This window comes from Halichoeres trimaculatus, unplaced genomic scaffold (assembly GCF_033239565.1).
Source record: "Halichoeres trimaculatus isolate MK-OKI-2021-1 unplaced genomic scaffold, fHalTri1.1 fHalTri1_scaffold_9, whole genome shotgun sequence".
Lineage (NCBI taxonomy): Eukaryota > Metazoa > Chordata > Actinopteri > Labriformes > Labridae > Halichoeres > Halichoeres trimaculatus.
Genome location: NW_027437188.1, coordinates 10,700,397 through 10,715,970, shown reverse-complemented (window position 1 = coordinate 10,715,970; position 15,574 = coordinate 10,700,397). Strand labels below are relative to the sequence as shown.

At 43.5% G+C, this 15,574-nt stretch overlaps 2 protein-coding genes across 2 annotated transcripts; both read left to right on the top strand.

The window, feature by feature from the left end:
• The first annotated feature begins 1,417 nt into the window (after positions 1-1,417).
• On the top strand, positions 1,418-8,461 carry LOC141797821 (trace amine-associated receptor 4-like). Its single transcript, XM_074679505.1, has 4 exons — positions 1,418-1,919; positions 1,959-2,107; positions 5,839-6,040; positions 8,343-8,461. The coding sequence occupies exons 1-4, from the start codon at positions 1,418-1,420 to the stop codon at positions 8,459-8,461; spliced, it is 972 nt and encodes a 323-aa protein (XP_074535606.1).
• A 3,566-nt stretch (positions 8,462-12,027) lies between these two features.
• Positions 12,028-13,191, top strand: LOC141797819 (trace amine-associated receptor 1-like). The gene has a single exon (XM_074679504.1). The coding sequence runs from the start codon at positions 12,028-12,030 to the stop codon at positions 13,189-13,191; it is 1,164 nt and encodes a 387-aa protein (XP_074535605.1).
• Positions 13,192-15,574: the final 2,383 nt, after the last annotated feature.

Here is a 15,574-nt window from a genome sequence, read left to right as displayed (position 1 = left end):
AAGAAGATATAAGATGTGAGAGTCTGTAAAAATTATACAAATATTTGAATAATAAACTGAATTGGGAGTGGGATAATCATGCATGAACCGAAATTGAGGTACAAGGTTCAGTCAGTCATGATTTTGATTTTTGCCTTAGGAAGCGGTCACACTGGCAAACCGTGCCATGCTCAAACACGCTTAACCCCTATAGCACGTTTTGAATGGCCAGTGTGACCACAACTGTGCCGTGCTCGAGCACGATTCACTTCTCTGCTTTGGCAGGCTTCAAAGAGGTGCACGGTCTACTTCATGCACAATCACAAGGACATGGATAGCGTGTGTGGTCCAAGACATATGATCACTGCAAGCGCATCTCACGACAATAATTTCAAACACAGCGGGGGAGTCAGAGGGCTGTGTTGGGCCAAAGCGACTTACCATAAATCAAAAAGTCTCTAAAATTGTAACAGTGCTCTCTGTGCTGACTCTGGTGAGATCACACTTCATGTAAACAGATGCTTCACAAAGACATAGGTGGGCCATGCACGTGTCAGATACCTGCTAAAGTTTGGTTCATATAGGGGTAGTGTGACAACAAGCCATACTTTCCAGTGAGAGAACAGCTCTGGTTTGGATGGTCAGCGTGACTGTGCCCACTGTGCCTACTATAAAGTCAATAGAAACATAAAAAGTTAACTCTGCTGTCTAAAAGCTTGTGTTGGAGGGTGAAGGGCTGGCTGCGTCACCCTCCATCGGGACCATCTCTCCATCCTCTCTCTGTCATCCCTCCATCCTCTCTCCATCCTCTCTCCCTCCTCTCTCCCTGAGGGTCAGTATTTAACTCCTGACTTCAGGCTGCAGACACAGAGCTCCTTCAGCACACACTGCTGACCTCACCTGATCAGCTCAGGTGTCTGTCCTGTTCAGCTCACGATGGAAGGTGAGTGTTTGTGACTCAGTGTGCTCTAACAGACAGTTTGATGGTGCAGTCTGAATGTTATCTATGAACAGTGTTTGTGTTGATAAATGAGAGGAAATGTTTGTGAAGTGGAGCTGGTCATCAGGGCTTGTAGAGTTTTATTGACATCAGTCAGTGATTGTTTGTGTGACTATGAATAGTTTCATGAGTAGTGCACATAATGAAGGTGATGTAGTCAGAGTGTCAGAGGCAGCCCACCTGTACAGGTAGTCTGATTCAAAGTGTGTTGGTAGAAACCTGCTGTAAAGAGCCAGAGAAGCTGTACATGTGCAAACTGAGCAGCCTCTCCACTCAGAAAAGCAGCATCATCAGAGCATTTTACCTCCCACAGTATGTCAGCTCCCCACCTGTTCCTGTGACCGTCTTTGTGAAGAAGCATTTTATTGACTGTGATAAATGAGCAACAGAGCCAGAGGGTCCATCCCTGATGTTTTGTTCTGGTTTCCTTTCACACAGATGGAGCCAGAGTTCTGCTTTGAATCCAGAAATCGTTCATGCCTGAAAATTGTCCACCCCCTCCCCCTTCGTGTGGTCCTGTACATCTTTTTTGTGCTCTTAATCATCCTGACAGTGTGTGGAAACCTCTTGGTCACTGTCTCAGTGGCTTATTTTAAACAGCTCCATACTCCCACTAACTACCTGATAGCCTCTCTGGCTGTGTCTGACCTGCTAGTTGGAGTGATCATCATGTTCCCTGGGATGATTCAGTTCCTGGAGTCCTGCTGGTACTTTGGTGACTTCCTGTGTAAAGTCTCTTTAAGCTTTAACGTAACGTTGATCACAGCATCAATCATTAATCTGTGCTTCATATCAATTGACCGTTATTATGCTGTCTGCCAACCCCTGCTGTACAGAAGCAGAATAACAGATAACACAGTGTTTGTCATGATTGCTGTTACTTGGGGTGCTTCAGTTTTTATTGGCTTTGGTATAGTTTTCTTTAAGTTAAATCTTTTGGGTTCTGAGGAGTTTTATTATACTCATGTAGCATGTGAAGGACGATGCTCTCTGTTTCAGACCAAACTATCGTCCATTATCTCATCCGTTCTGTCTTTTTACCTGCCAGGAGTGATCCTGCTAGGTGTGTATTTAAAGATTTTGCTGGTGGCTCAGAAACAGTTTCGAAGCATCCAGAGAGCAGGCTGTGTGAGCTCAGTCAAACCATCAAACACAAGCCAGACTAAAGCCACTAAAACTCTGGCTATAGTCATGGGAGCCTTTCTTTGTTTCTGGACTCCTTTCTTTGTCTTTAACACCATTGATCCTTATATCAGTTACTTTATACCTAGAAAGGTCATAGTAATTCTGGCGTGGTTTGGCTTATTGAATTCTGCCCTGAACCCCATCATATATGCATTTTTTTATAGCTGGTTCAGAAAGGCTTTTCATTTACTGACATCAAGTAATATTTTGAAGTCTGATATATCACAAACAACACTTTTCACTGAATAAGGTTTGATGTTCACTTTAAGGCTACAGCTCTAAAAAAAAAAAAAAAAAAAAAAAAAAAAAAAAAAAAAAAAAAAACACCTGACATAGATATGTCTTCTAAAGAGACTGGAACCTGGTTCATGTTTGATTTCCAGAGTGTAGTAACTTATTATCATTGGCTTTTACAGGAAAGTGTTGTTTCTGTTTGTACATCATAAAAACTATTACCAGGATCATTTTCTCTCCATGTGTGTGTGTGTGTGTGTGTGTGTGTGTGTGTGTGTGTGTGTGTTTTATAATTTTTGAAGAGTAGTGTCCTGTTCTTACCATGCTGGATGTCTGAGTAATTAAAAGATTACTTCACGTGCATGTAAGTTAATAACTCACTCATTTAAAGTATTTTTTGAAAAGTTTATTATTATGGTTTTATGCTTTTATTCCTTTGTCCAGAGCGGGTCGGACAGTGGACAGAGAGAGAAAGCGTCAGATATGACCTAAAGTCTCTGGGTATGACCGACAGGAAATGAGCTGCAAGTTGGAACTGAACCAGGCTGCTTGGCACCAGAACTGTAACCAGGGTTTCAAAACTAGTGAGGGCAAGATTTTGAAACGTTGTAAATGAACACACAAATACTGACTATGAATAAGAAAAGGTAGAATTGAGATTAAATCGTACTTTGGACATTTTTCACAACAAAAAGCAGGTGTTTTTCAGCATTTTTCATTCCTCTTTTGAAGCCGATCCTCAAAACAGACCATGTAGACAACAGGAATCTTGAAAAAGACAAAATCAAACCTATGACTACAATGTGCAATAAAGAACTCCCATTTCTACTAGTGTTTTTCCTTAATTTAGCTTCTGCTTTTCAAAACAGACTGTTTAGAAAATTGTACTGAAATCTGCATGATGAAGTGAGGCAAAGGAAATATTGAAAATGCTGATAAAGAGGTTCATGGGGCAGTGTTGAGGTCATTACCTGTAAGGTTCGGGCCTAGAGATCTGGACTCCCTCTGAGTCTTGCTCCCATCTCTCTGGCTGTGTCCTAAATCACTCACTCATTCCCTACTAACTCTATAGTAAAGGTGCAGTGGCCTTTATAGTCCACTCAATCAGCTCAATTAAAACAACATTTTGGACAATGCTGACTTACTCCCCAGCAGCTGACAGTGATGTAATTATTCTTGCGTCGCTCATGGACGGCTGGGGATTTACAGTCATAATTTTTCTCAAACACTCCAAAACAGCATTTTGCAGTGATAAATAACAATACATTGGAGCATTTCACACAACAGCCTACTTAATAAAATAATTTATTACACATTACTTTTTAAATAAATATTTATTTGTGCAGCAACTTATGTTGTGTTTGAGAAATACAGGGTCTAGTGAATGCACCACCTGCAAAAGATGGTTCAGCATCTGTGTTGTTTGTTTCTCTGCTCTGAGTTATGAGACTCGCTTGTCTGAGCGTCAAGAAGAGAGCTAAGTTTCATTCTCTGGCAGTTTGTAATATTGTTTTATGTTATCTGTGTTTGAGTGTTTAAGCCTCCCTGTATTGACTATAGATGATCCAGGCGGCTTACAATCTCTGTTCATATACACGAAAATAAAACATTATAAAAGATATGAGATTATTAAGGGCTTTATTATATGAAGAATATAGACAACAACCACTGTTGACATGATAAATATTATTCTGATTATTCAGGCTCCCTGCAGTAATGTGGAAACTAAACAAAAAAAGAGACTACATTAGTGAAAAGGCAGGGTAGAAGGTCAAATATTGGAAAAAATTTAGTAAATTAACTACTTATGATAAAATCCAGATTTATCAGTACTATAATGGAATAAACTTAGCTATACACTTTTATGGTTTGTGTTTTCACAATAATGAATAGTAAAAAAAAAAGAATAATAGTTAAAATTTGTCTTTAGCTTATTGATTCCATTTAACACTGTCTGGCTAGTTTTTATGGTACAATTAGGGCCGCACAATATGGTCTAAAAACATCCATCCATCCATCTTCTGCTTATCCGGGGTTGGGTCGCAGGGCAGCAGCCTAACCAGGGAAGCCCAGACCCTCTTCTCCCAAGCTACTTCTTCTAGCTCTTCTCGGGGGATCCAGAGACGTTCCCAGGCCAGCCGAGAGATGTAGTCTCTTCAGCATGTCCTGGGTCTGCCCCGGGGTCTCCTCCCGGTGGGACGTGCCCTGAACACCTCACCAGGGAGGCGTCCAGGAGGCATCCTCATCAGATGCCCGAGCCACCTCATCTGGCTCCTCTCAACGCGGAGGAGCAGCGGCTCTACTCCGAGCTCCTCCCGGATAGCCGAGCTACATGCCTATCTCTAAGGGAGAGCCCGGCCACCCTACGGAGGAAGCTCATTTCGGCCGCTTGTACCCGCAACCTTGTTCTTTCGGTCACTACCCAAAGGCCATGACCTTAGGTGAGGGTGGGAACGAAGATCGACCGGTAAACAGAGAGCTTCGCCTTCCGGCTCAGCTCCCTCTTCACCACGACAGACCTGTGCAGAGACTGCATTACTGCAGACACTGCACCAATCCGCTTGTCGATCTCTCGCCCCATCCTTCCCTCACTCGTGAACAAGACCCCGAGATACTTGAACTCCTCCACTTGGGGCAGGATCTCATCCCCGATCCGGAGAGCGCACTCCATCCTTTTCTAGCTGAGGACCATGGACTCGGATTTGGAGGTGCTGATTCTCATCCCAGCCGCTTCACACACGGCTCCAGAGAGAGTTGAAGGTCACGGCTTGATGAAGCCAACAGGGCCACAACATCTGTAAAAAGCAGTGATCCAATCCTGAGGTCACCAAACCGCACCCCCTTGACACCCGGAAACGAGTCCGATTTACTGCCAGCAATGCGGACCAAGCTCTGGCACTGGTCGTACAGGGAACGGGCGGCTCGTAACAAGCAGCCCGACACCCCATACTCCCGGAGAACCCCCACAGGACTCCCGAGGGACACGGTCCAATGCCTTTCCTTAGTCCACAAAACACATGTGGACATGTTGGGCAAACTCCCATGCACCTTTGAGGACCCTGTTGAGGGTATAGAGCTGGTCCACAGTTCCACGGCCAGGACGAAAACCACATTGCTCCTCCTGTATCCGAGGTTCAACTATCCTACGGACCCTCCTCTCCAGTACCCCCGAATAGACTTTACCAGTGAGGCTGAGGAGTGTGATCCCTCTGTAGTTGGAGCACACCCTCCGGTTCCCCTTCCTAAAAAGAGGGACCACCACCCTGGTCTGCCAATCCAGAGGCACTGCCCTCAATGTCTACGCGATGTTGCAAAGTCGTGTCAGCCACAATAGACCCACAACATCCAGCAGGGCCTTACGGAACTCTGGGCGGATCTCATCCACCCCCGGGGCCCTGCCACCGAGAGCTTTTTAACCACCTAAGCGACCTCAACCCCAGAGATGGGAGAGCCCACCCCTACATTCCCAAGCCCTGCTTCCTCCAAGGAAGGCTACCCTCTCATCCACCAGGGTGAACTCCAATGTACAGGCACTGAGCCGGGGGGCACGAAATATCGCCACCCCTGCCCGCCTCCTCTTACCATCAGCAACTCCAGAGTGGAAGAGAGTGGTTGGTTCTGGGGCCCTTGCTATGTGTCAAGGTAAGGCTGACTATATTGAGCCTGGACTTCTCAACCTCGTAAACCAGCTCAGGCTCCTAACCCGCCAGAGAGGTGACATTCCACCTCCCTAGAGCTAGCTTCTGCAGCCGAGGATCAGTCCGCCAAGGTCCCTGCATTTGGCTGCCGCCTAACTCAAACTGCACACGACCCCAATGGCCTCTCCTGCGGGTGGTGAGCTCACAGGAAGCGGGTCCCACATTGCCTCTTCCAGCTGTTCCCGGCCGGCTGGGCCCCATGGGAACAAGCCCGGCCACCAGGCGCTCGCCATGGAGCCCCACCCCCAGGCCTGGCTCCAGGGGCGGTGGCCCCGGTGACCCACGTCCGGGCAAGGGAAACGTCTAAAACCAACATCTCAATATCTTTAAGCTACATTGCAATGGACATGTTACAGTTATACATCTCGATATTTTTCTCCCCCTAATTCACTATATAAATACTAAATTTAACCCCTTGATGCAAACCAGAACTCCAGTTTATTGATTCAGGAAGACCAGGTTAAGTTTAGCAAAATTGGGATGGAAAGGTACATAAAGTCCCCGGTTCAGTTCCTATCACGGTTTTGTAGTCACAGTTTTCGGTTCGGTACAGTATACATTGTTGTTTTTAACACCTATATTTTTACCATATACCCCAATAATCCACTATTAACAGATTATTTTTAATTAATTACCCCAGGTATAGTCATGAAACACCTGAAAGAATGAGGCTGTTTCGGCATGCAAACTCCTCAGTAAGGAAAGTCACTATTGGCTGTCCCAGAAGTCACTGAAAGCCACTATATGACGCTGCTGCCAAATTAGCATAACAATCCATCTGCATAGAAATTGTGATGGACTCTGTAGGAGAGCAAAATAAGGTTGGAGTGACACAAAGCAGGAAAAACACAACATCAAAAATATGTTGAGAAAAACTAATGAACTTTCTTTTCTCCATTCTTGTTTTTTTATGTCTTAATTTCAACCCTCCTCCTTTATCTGGGCTGGGGATCTGTGATCTGTGACCATAATGAGACAAACACTTTGGTGATTTCATCTGCTGCGAGTGTGGAGGTCTGTCTCTCTGTGTGTTTTGGATAGGGGAGTGGCTCACGATAGCACATGCTGCTCATTCAGGTGATCAAAACAAGCTTCAACGTCAGACTCCAAACTCCAGAAAAGTCACAAGAAATGTCGTCTTAACAAAAAAATTGCCAGAGGGGTCTTATCATATGTCGATCATATGACATGGATTGCACGCGCTGTCTGCATGCTTGTGCATGTGCATGAAGTAAACCATGCCGAAGCCCACCTCTTCGAAGCAAGCCAAAGCACTGAAGGAAATTGTGCTAGAGCACGGCATGGTTGCGGTCACACTGGCCATTCCAAACGTGCTTTAGGGCTAAAGCGTGCTTAGGCACGGCACGGTTGGCCAGTGTGATCATGTCCATACACACCAAGCCATAAAAAGACGTTTTCAAAGCAGAAATTAACCTATTTGCAGCCTGGTTCAAAAACGTCTCCTATCTGAGTGACTAATTTCACTATCTGCACCCACTGTACAGGGGGTGAATTTTTTTTCTAACTCTGCAGTTCAGAAGATACTAAGATCGCGAACTCACCCAATCAGAGCCACAGCTCGGGACCAACAGGGGCCTTATAACTGTAAGCAGAGCCCTTGCCCCTGCCACTATGGCCGCAATAGCCGACGTGCTTCATTTTCCATTTCAGCAACAGACGATTGACGTGGGGGAAACTACATCCATGTTTTACACAGTCAGTGGGAAGAACACACATAGGATGGTTGGATATGGTTGACTTTCCCTTTACTGAATTATCCACACAAAACAGCACAGTAACACACCAATGATTTTCACAGGTGTAGAATCTCTTTACATGTGATCTGAGAGAGAAACAAAAATTATGCAACATAAATTAAGCCACAAAGTAACAAGGATCTAATTCTTCCGTAAGATTGTAAAAATGCCGCGGCCAATTAGCAAATTTAAACACACATCACGCCTGTAACGCACCCGTGAACGCGCAAGTCTGGACACTGGACTTTTTTGACAAGCTGAGGGGTTGATGCACGTCACTGTGCTGGCGGAGTAGAGAGCCCGCTCATTTAAAGGTGGAAAGCCTAAAAGAGCATCTGAAAAAAAATGAGCTGTGGTTTCAAAAAAGCATGACAGGAGAGTGTGTGGAAGCCTTTGAGATCACAATAAAATCCTGCAGCCTCTCCCTGGTAATCCACCTCCACTGGCTCTGCCTGGCTGTTCCCTGCGATCTCATTCTCCACCCCACAGACCCCCGGCCACTTGACCCCCCGACTCATGTTCCTGGAGGTCTCCCTGGGGATAATGAAGGGATCGAGGGAAGAGGACTGCAGAGAACTTCCATCTTTTCCCTGGCTGCCGCTGCCTGACTCCTCCCTCCTCTCTATCAGCCTCTTACAACTTTTACAACAAAACTCCACTGAGGAAAACACGGTCGGACTCAGTGATGACCCGTGCAGGCAAATCCAGCTGGAAACGAATACTTAAAGAACTTACCTTCAAAACCTGTCTCCTCAGCGACTTTTACCAAAGCCTGCTTCTTTTTTTTCCGGTAGAGTACACACTTGGTATCGTATAACTCTGGATAATGACACACCGCACAGATTATTTTCTCCTCCATCTTCTGGCGAGTTTAGAGTTGGAGGAGGTGGCGGTTCCCCCCCAACGTCATCAAATCAATGACATCAATGAATGTCATTGCTGATTGGCTGCCACGGCACAGCCTCATGCGAATTGGCATCAAAAGTTCAATATTTTCAACTCGAGAGTGGAGGCGTGTGACACTCCAAATTCAACGACGCCTCAAATGCCTCATCCAACGCACCGTCAGTTGGAACTCCTCAGTCTGTGACTCCAGCTGTCTGTCAGTCATGCAGTTTGTAGGACTTAACACACAGGTGGTGCACATTAACAAATGCAGTCAACACACAGTGCAAGGGAGTCACACAGCAGACATATTTGGTGTATTTCAGATGTGAGTGCTGTAACTGAGTGCTACACTTACAGTAAAGTAGGGGAGGGGCAGAATGTGCGTGAGTGAGAAGAGAAACTGAAACTTAAGTATGCATTTTTGCGTTTGTTTCTCATTAAGGAGAGCTGGGAAAGATATATAATAGATTTTAATTATTTGAAATCTGACTGTAAGGGACAATCCAGTGCGTTGCAAGGCTCAGCAGAACATATGGACATCTCATTAACCAGCATCCCACCTTCTTCTCAGAACTGTTCGACAGTTTTTTAGTACCCATAAACAGCAGTGCAGTCTTTTCTCTGGCTTCTGTCTCTGGCTTCTGTAGGATGTTTTGGTCTTATTAAACACCTCATGAAAAGATCATAGAGCAGTGGTCCCCAACCTTTTCCAACTCAGGGCCCACTTTTAAGTCTCAGACATTTTCGCTTCCCACCCCCGACCGGTAAATACATAAAAACATACCACAACTTAAAACCTCTATAGATTAATTATTAATTAACACAAACATAGTTTATCTGGGCTTAAAAAAGTATTCAAAATGTATTAGACAGGCTGATGCATAGTAACATATTATACATTTTATTTTGGGTAATAATATTTGTACAATCATAGTTACTCATAGTTAAAGTAGTGAGTCAAGACAAATGGTAATAACTTGTATGTTTGCACCACCCCACCCACCCACCTATGCTGCTGCTCTCATTGTGCCCCCCCAGTCTGAAAGTCTGGACACGCCCCTGCACAGAGGTACAGTGTGGTATGAAGGCTTTCAGGTTTGATCTCTAAAAGCTGGAGGAAAACTCCTCTGCTGATTTTTAAAGAATGAGAGGAAAACAGCACAACTATAACTTCTGTCCCAAAGAGAGCAGAAAGGTGACTCCTGGACAAGCGGGAGAGGGAATAGCGATCAGCTGCTGTGCAATATGCGCGAGTGAACTCAGCGTAAGCACAGCACTGATCATCATCACAGACTCCACAAGCTGATCAGGATGAAGTTTAAAGCAAATATAAACCACAAAGTGACAGGGGCACTTCTGCTTGCGCTGACTTTATACACAGAAAACGTGCATCTGTAAACACAGATGGATAATCAGGGTCAGCGTGGAATTGTTTTTTCTCCAGTAACTGTGCGTCTTGTGCGTCTTGTGCGCATCGGAGCAGAACTGCGCTGTGCGCAATGCTGAGAGCTGAGAGCTGTGAATGGCAAATACCCACCAGAGCTCTGTCTTTTATCAGTTTAGACTGTGATATGATCCAACCATGAGTGTGAGTTCTTTCATATGAGAACACGGAGAGATGATTCGCTTCTGAAAGATAACTGTTTGATTCCGGGCAGCGTCAAAAAATGTTTGTGGCATTCTGAAAGTATTAGTTGCACACAAGAGCTATGTGCAATGTAATTTACGTCTGAAACATCAGAAAAAGAAAAGATCATAATTCAGAAGGCATGGCGGCTTTTACTTTGTCGTGGCGGTTTGCCACGATCCAGTACATGAAGCGGAAACCCAGCCATACGCTGCGTTCTGAGAGCACTTTTTTTAAATAAAGATTGAACATGAAGGACTGAACTGAATACAAGAGAAACATGTTGGAGGCTCCACAGTCACTAACACAGCATCTATAACATGTTGCATCGTTTTTATTTTTACATAACTACATCCCCACCCCCACAAAAATCAAACTATTTTGGAAAAGCTTGAGCGGCCCACTTGCAGTACCTTCGCGGCCCACCAGGGGGCCACGGCCCACAGGTTGGGAATCACTGTCATAGAGCATAAATGTATTCATGTGTAGTTGACTGGAAAGCCCTAATTGCTGTAGTTGTTTGAAAATGGCGTTTTAAAAATGTCACGTGATCTGATCATATTGACATAATGAGCGACCTGCTTTTTGGGACCTCCACTATATTTTTCTTTCTGAAATTTTTGCTGAAGTCCAGACCTTGGGGACCTTATACCTGGCTTTGGCCATGCTTAGCATGTGGTGAGTGCAGCTCCACACTAGGACCAGATGAACACATCATCTTAGACCTGACATGTTACAATTTGTGTTATCAAGTCAGTCTGAACCTTTAACTCAGTCTAAACTTTAAAGTTAACTCTGCTGTCTAAAAGTTTGTGTTGGAGGGTGAAGGGCTGGCTGCGTCACCCTCCATTGGGACCATCTCTCCATCCTCTCTCTGTCATCCCTCCATCCTCTCTCCCTGAGGGTCAGTATTTAACTCCTGACTTCAGGCTGCAGACACAGAGCTCCTTCAGCACACACTGCTGACCTCACCTGATCAGCTCAGGTGTCTGTCCTGTTCAGCTCATGATGGAAGGTGAGTGTTTGTGACTCAGTGTGCTCTAACAGACAGTTTGATGGTGCAGTCTGAATGTTCTCTATGAACAGTGTTTGTGTTGATAAATGAGAGGAAATGTTTGTGAAGTGGAGCTGGTCATCGGGGCTTGTAGAGTTTTATTGACATCAGTCAGTGATTGTTTGTGTGACTCTGAATAGTTTAATGAGTAGTGCACATTATGAAGGTAATGTAATAGGGCTGGACAATAAATGGATTTTAATTGTGATTTCAATTTTGCCATTTGACAATCATAAAAACAATATAATCGAAGAAAAACAATTAATATGCCACACAGTGTAGATGTATGCAAGTTCCTGTGCTTCATAGCTCTTCTGTGTTCCATGTGCAGCCACAGCGAGTGTGTGTGACTTATGTATATCAATAATACTGTATGTGCTACTTGCTGGTTCTTTAAAGTTGTGTTTAAATCAGTAGTGAAGTTTCTGGATAAATAAATGTGTATACTAATTGTGATTTCAATATCACTTAAAATAATCAGGATTCTTGTTTTTACCATAATCGCCCAGCCCTATAATGTAGTCAGAGTGTCAGAGGCAGCCCACCTGTACAGGTAGTCTGATTCAAAGTGTGTTGTCTGCTGTAAAGAGCCAGAGAAGCTGTACATGTGCAAACTGAGCAGCCTCTCCACTCAGAAAAGCAGCATCATCAGAGCATTTTACCTCCCACAGTATGTCAGCTCCCCACCTGTTCCTGTGACCGTCTTTGTGAAGAAGCATTTTATTGACTTTGATAAAGAAGTTGACGTTTTGTTCTGGTTTCCTTTCACACAGATGGAGCCAGAGTTCTGCTTTGAATCCAGAAATCGTTCATGCCTGAAGATTGTCTACCCCATGCCCCTTCGCGTCTTTGTCTACGTTATTACGGTGCTCGTAATCATCCTGACAGTGTGTGGAAACCTCTTGGTCACTGTCTCAGTGTCTTATTTTAAACAGCTCCATACTCCCACTAACTTCCTGATAGTCTCTCTGGCTGTGTCTGACCTGCTCGTAGGGATGATTGTCATGTTCCCAGGGATGATCCATTTCCTGGAGTCCTGCTGGTACTTTGGTGACTTCCTGTGTAAAGTCTCTTTAAGCTCTAATGTCACATTGATCACAGCATCAATCCTTAATCTGTGCTTCATATCCATTGACCGTTATTATGCTGTCTGCCAACCCCTGCTGTACAGAAGCAGAATAACAGATAACACTGTGTTTGTCATGATTGCTTTAAGTTGGGGTGCTTCAGTTTTTATCGGCTTTGGGATGATTTTCTTGGAGTTAAATCTTTTGGGTTCTGAGGAGTTTTATTACAAACACGTTGCATGTGAAGGAGGCTGTTCTCTGTTTCAGAGCAAACTGTCGTCTACTCTCTCATCCTCAATTTCCTTTTATCTGCCAGGAGTGATCCTGCTAGGTGTGTATTTAAAGATTTTGCTGGTGGCTCAGAAACAGTTTCGAAGCATCCAGAGAGCAGGCTGTGTGAGCTCAGTCAAACCATCAAACACAAGCCAAACTAAAGCCACTAAAACTCTGGCTATAGTCATGGGAGCCTTTCTTTCTTTCTGGACTCCTTTCTTTGTCTGTAACGTCATGAATCCTTACTTTGATTACTCCATACCTATAGAGCTCATTGAAACGATGGTGTGGTTGGGTTTATTGAATTCTGCCCTGAACCCCATCATATATGCATTTTTTTACACGTGGTTCAGAAAGGCTTTTCATTTATTGATGTCAGGAAATATACTTAAATCTGATATATCAGAGACAACTCTGTTCACTGAATAGGGCTGATGTTTACTTAAACCCTCCCAATCTCCTCAGGGTCATCTTGACCCCATTCAATATTTATTATCAAATAATAATTGCTGACTTCTTTCGGCTTCGTTTTTCATGACTTTCCCTAACTTGAAGGGGACAGCTGTTTAAGCATAAAATTATCATGACATTTTGTTTAATGGGTTGACCACATGGCACACATTGTTGTTCCTCTGGGGTCAATTTGACCTGAAGCTGTTTTTGCTGTGTAAAACTTGCCTGTCTGTATGTGTACATTTGAGTTGATACATAACAGAGGGTGGGGGAAGCAACTGAAACGACTTGAATACTGTGGGAATGTGGCAAACAACCCGACCTGTCAGCTCCTGCTCAAGCCCGTGCAGGCTCACAAGTTGATCCCATCAAACTTATCATGCCCCCGGCCCTAAAATTATCGTCTAAAATTGTAGTTCCCCTCAAGCATGGACAGACACAGGTGGCCTCTCTTTACTGATTTATTTATTTATTTATTTATTTATTTATTTATTTATTTATTTATTTATTTATTTTTACAAACGTATAAATTCAAAGTCATTTAAAACTCACTGGCTGCATGCTAACCACAGGAAGTCATTATCTTATGTTTTCATGTGTAAGCTCTTTCCAAAAATTTTTGCGAAACAAAACTGCTCACAATTCATGTGATGTTAAACAAATACAAGCAAAATGTCAAACTCAAATTTGTTTTTAAGGCTTTGAAACACAAAAAGTCGTCTTATACTTATGCATGTCCAATATTTTCTATTGATGGTAAAATTAAGAGCTTGAAAGGTGACTTCATGTGATTAACACAGTCGACTGTGTGTCTGGTCAAACACACTTTTAGCAGAAGGTTGACTTTGTTGTTGAAGTGAGAAGAGGAGCCATAAATTTCCCTCTTTGGTGGTAATGTCACATGGTTTGCCCCCCCACCCAAAAAAAAAAAAAAAAAAAAGATTCTGTTACCGGCATGACCTATTCGCAATGTTACCAAAAAAGAAGATTTGTATATGAGAGGACGGGAAGTCATTAGAGTCGTCAGTAAATTTGAGAAGCTTTGTATGAAAACCTCTAAGACACATAAATTCTAATTTAATGATTTGGCCTTTTGGTGGGGCGAGACGACAGGTCAACCCACTGTTATGGTTTTATTATCAAAGGGTAATTTGTGTTTTCAACAAACAAGGTGTCTGACACAAAAGCTTGGTTAGTCATTTAATGTTAATCATTTACTTGTGGAAGGTATCCCTGGGGTCAGGTTAACCTCAAAAGTGGAAATTGTTGGTGATATTTGAGGATATATCTGCTAAGGGGCATGTAATAAGATATCATCATTAGCTTTTTAAAGCGAAGCACTGATTCTGTTCGCACATTACAAAACCTGTTATCTCTCAATCTCTCTAAGGCTCTCAATTTGCTGGTTAAGCTACATGTAGCCCAACTTTACCCAGTATAACAGGTAAGGGCTCCTATATTCTTAAATATTATTTTGAGAACCAATGAAAAGATACACCTTTATCTATGTTACTGTGTAAAACATCCCAAGTGTCCCTTTAATGTTCAAAACAGACTCTTATTACAATCTAATATGCAGAGAAACCAAATCACTGTCACACACTCTTAAGATCAGATGAAATGACCAAACTTTGGAGTTAAATGCAAACTTCCAGTTTACTGAACATGTACAACATGGAACACATAAACCAACAATAAATCATAATTTCTCCTGAAATCTGTCTCAGTTTCTTAACTTAAAATAATAACCCATGTAAGGGGCCCTCTTACCATTCACACACGCACTCACACCAGCCAGCTTAAAAAGTTTAGAAAACCCTATAGTTGCATGCCTGAGCGATGCTTGGGAGCGGTGAAGCCCAAAACTTAATGGCCCCTTCACTCCAGGAGCAAACCAAAAAAAGATAATCCTGAGGTTGTAGTTCAGTCAGTACTCACAGCCTCCAGTCCAAGTCCACGCAATGGGGAAACCCAAACTGTTTCCTTGGATGGTGGCTCGATCCTCCTCTTCAGTGAATGCAGGAATAGACTTTAGCAAGTGATGTCCAGGAAAGAAAAGATAAAATCCACACTCTGCACTTTTCCAGCAGTCCACAAGCACTTCGACAACGACCAATTTTCACATCTAGCCCGGAATGATAAGAAAGAAGTCTTCATAGAAAGCTGAGAGGGCACATCTAGTCAGTTGGCGGCAGGACATCTGCTAGACCAGCAAATGCTACATGCTATGATGCTAAACTGCTTCAAAGGTTCTTTAAACAACCTACTGCAGGGCAAACTTTGGGCAGAAATTGTCCATAGGTAATCCAATAGCAGTAGACGAGTGTTCATTGATTTACCAGTCCAGAAAACTCTTCTA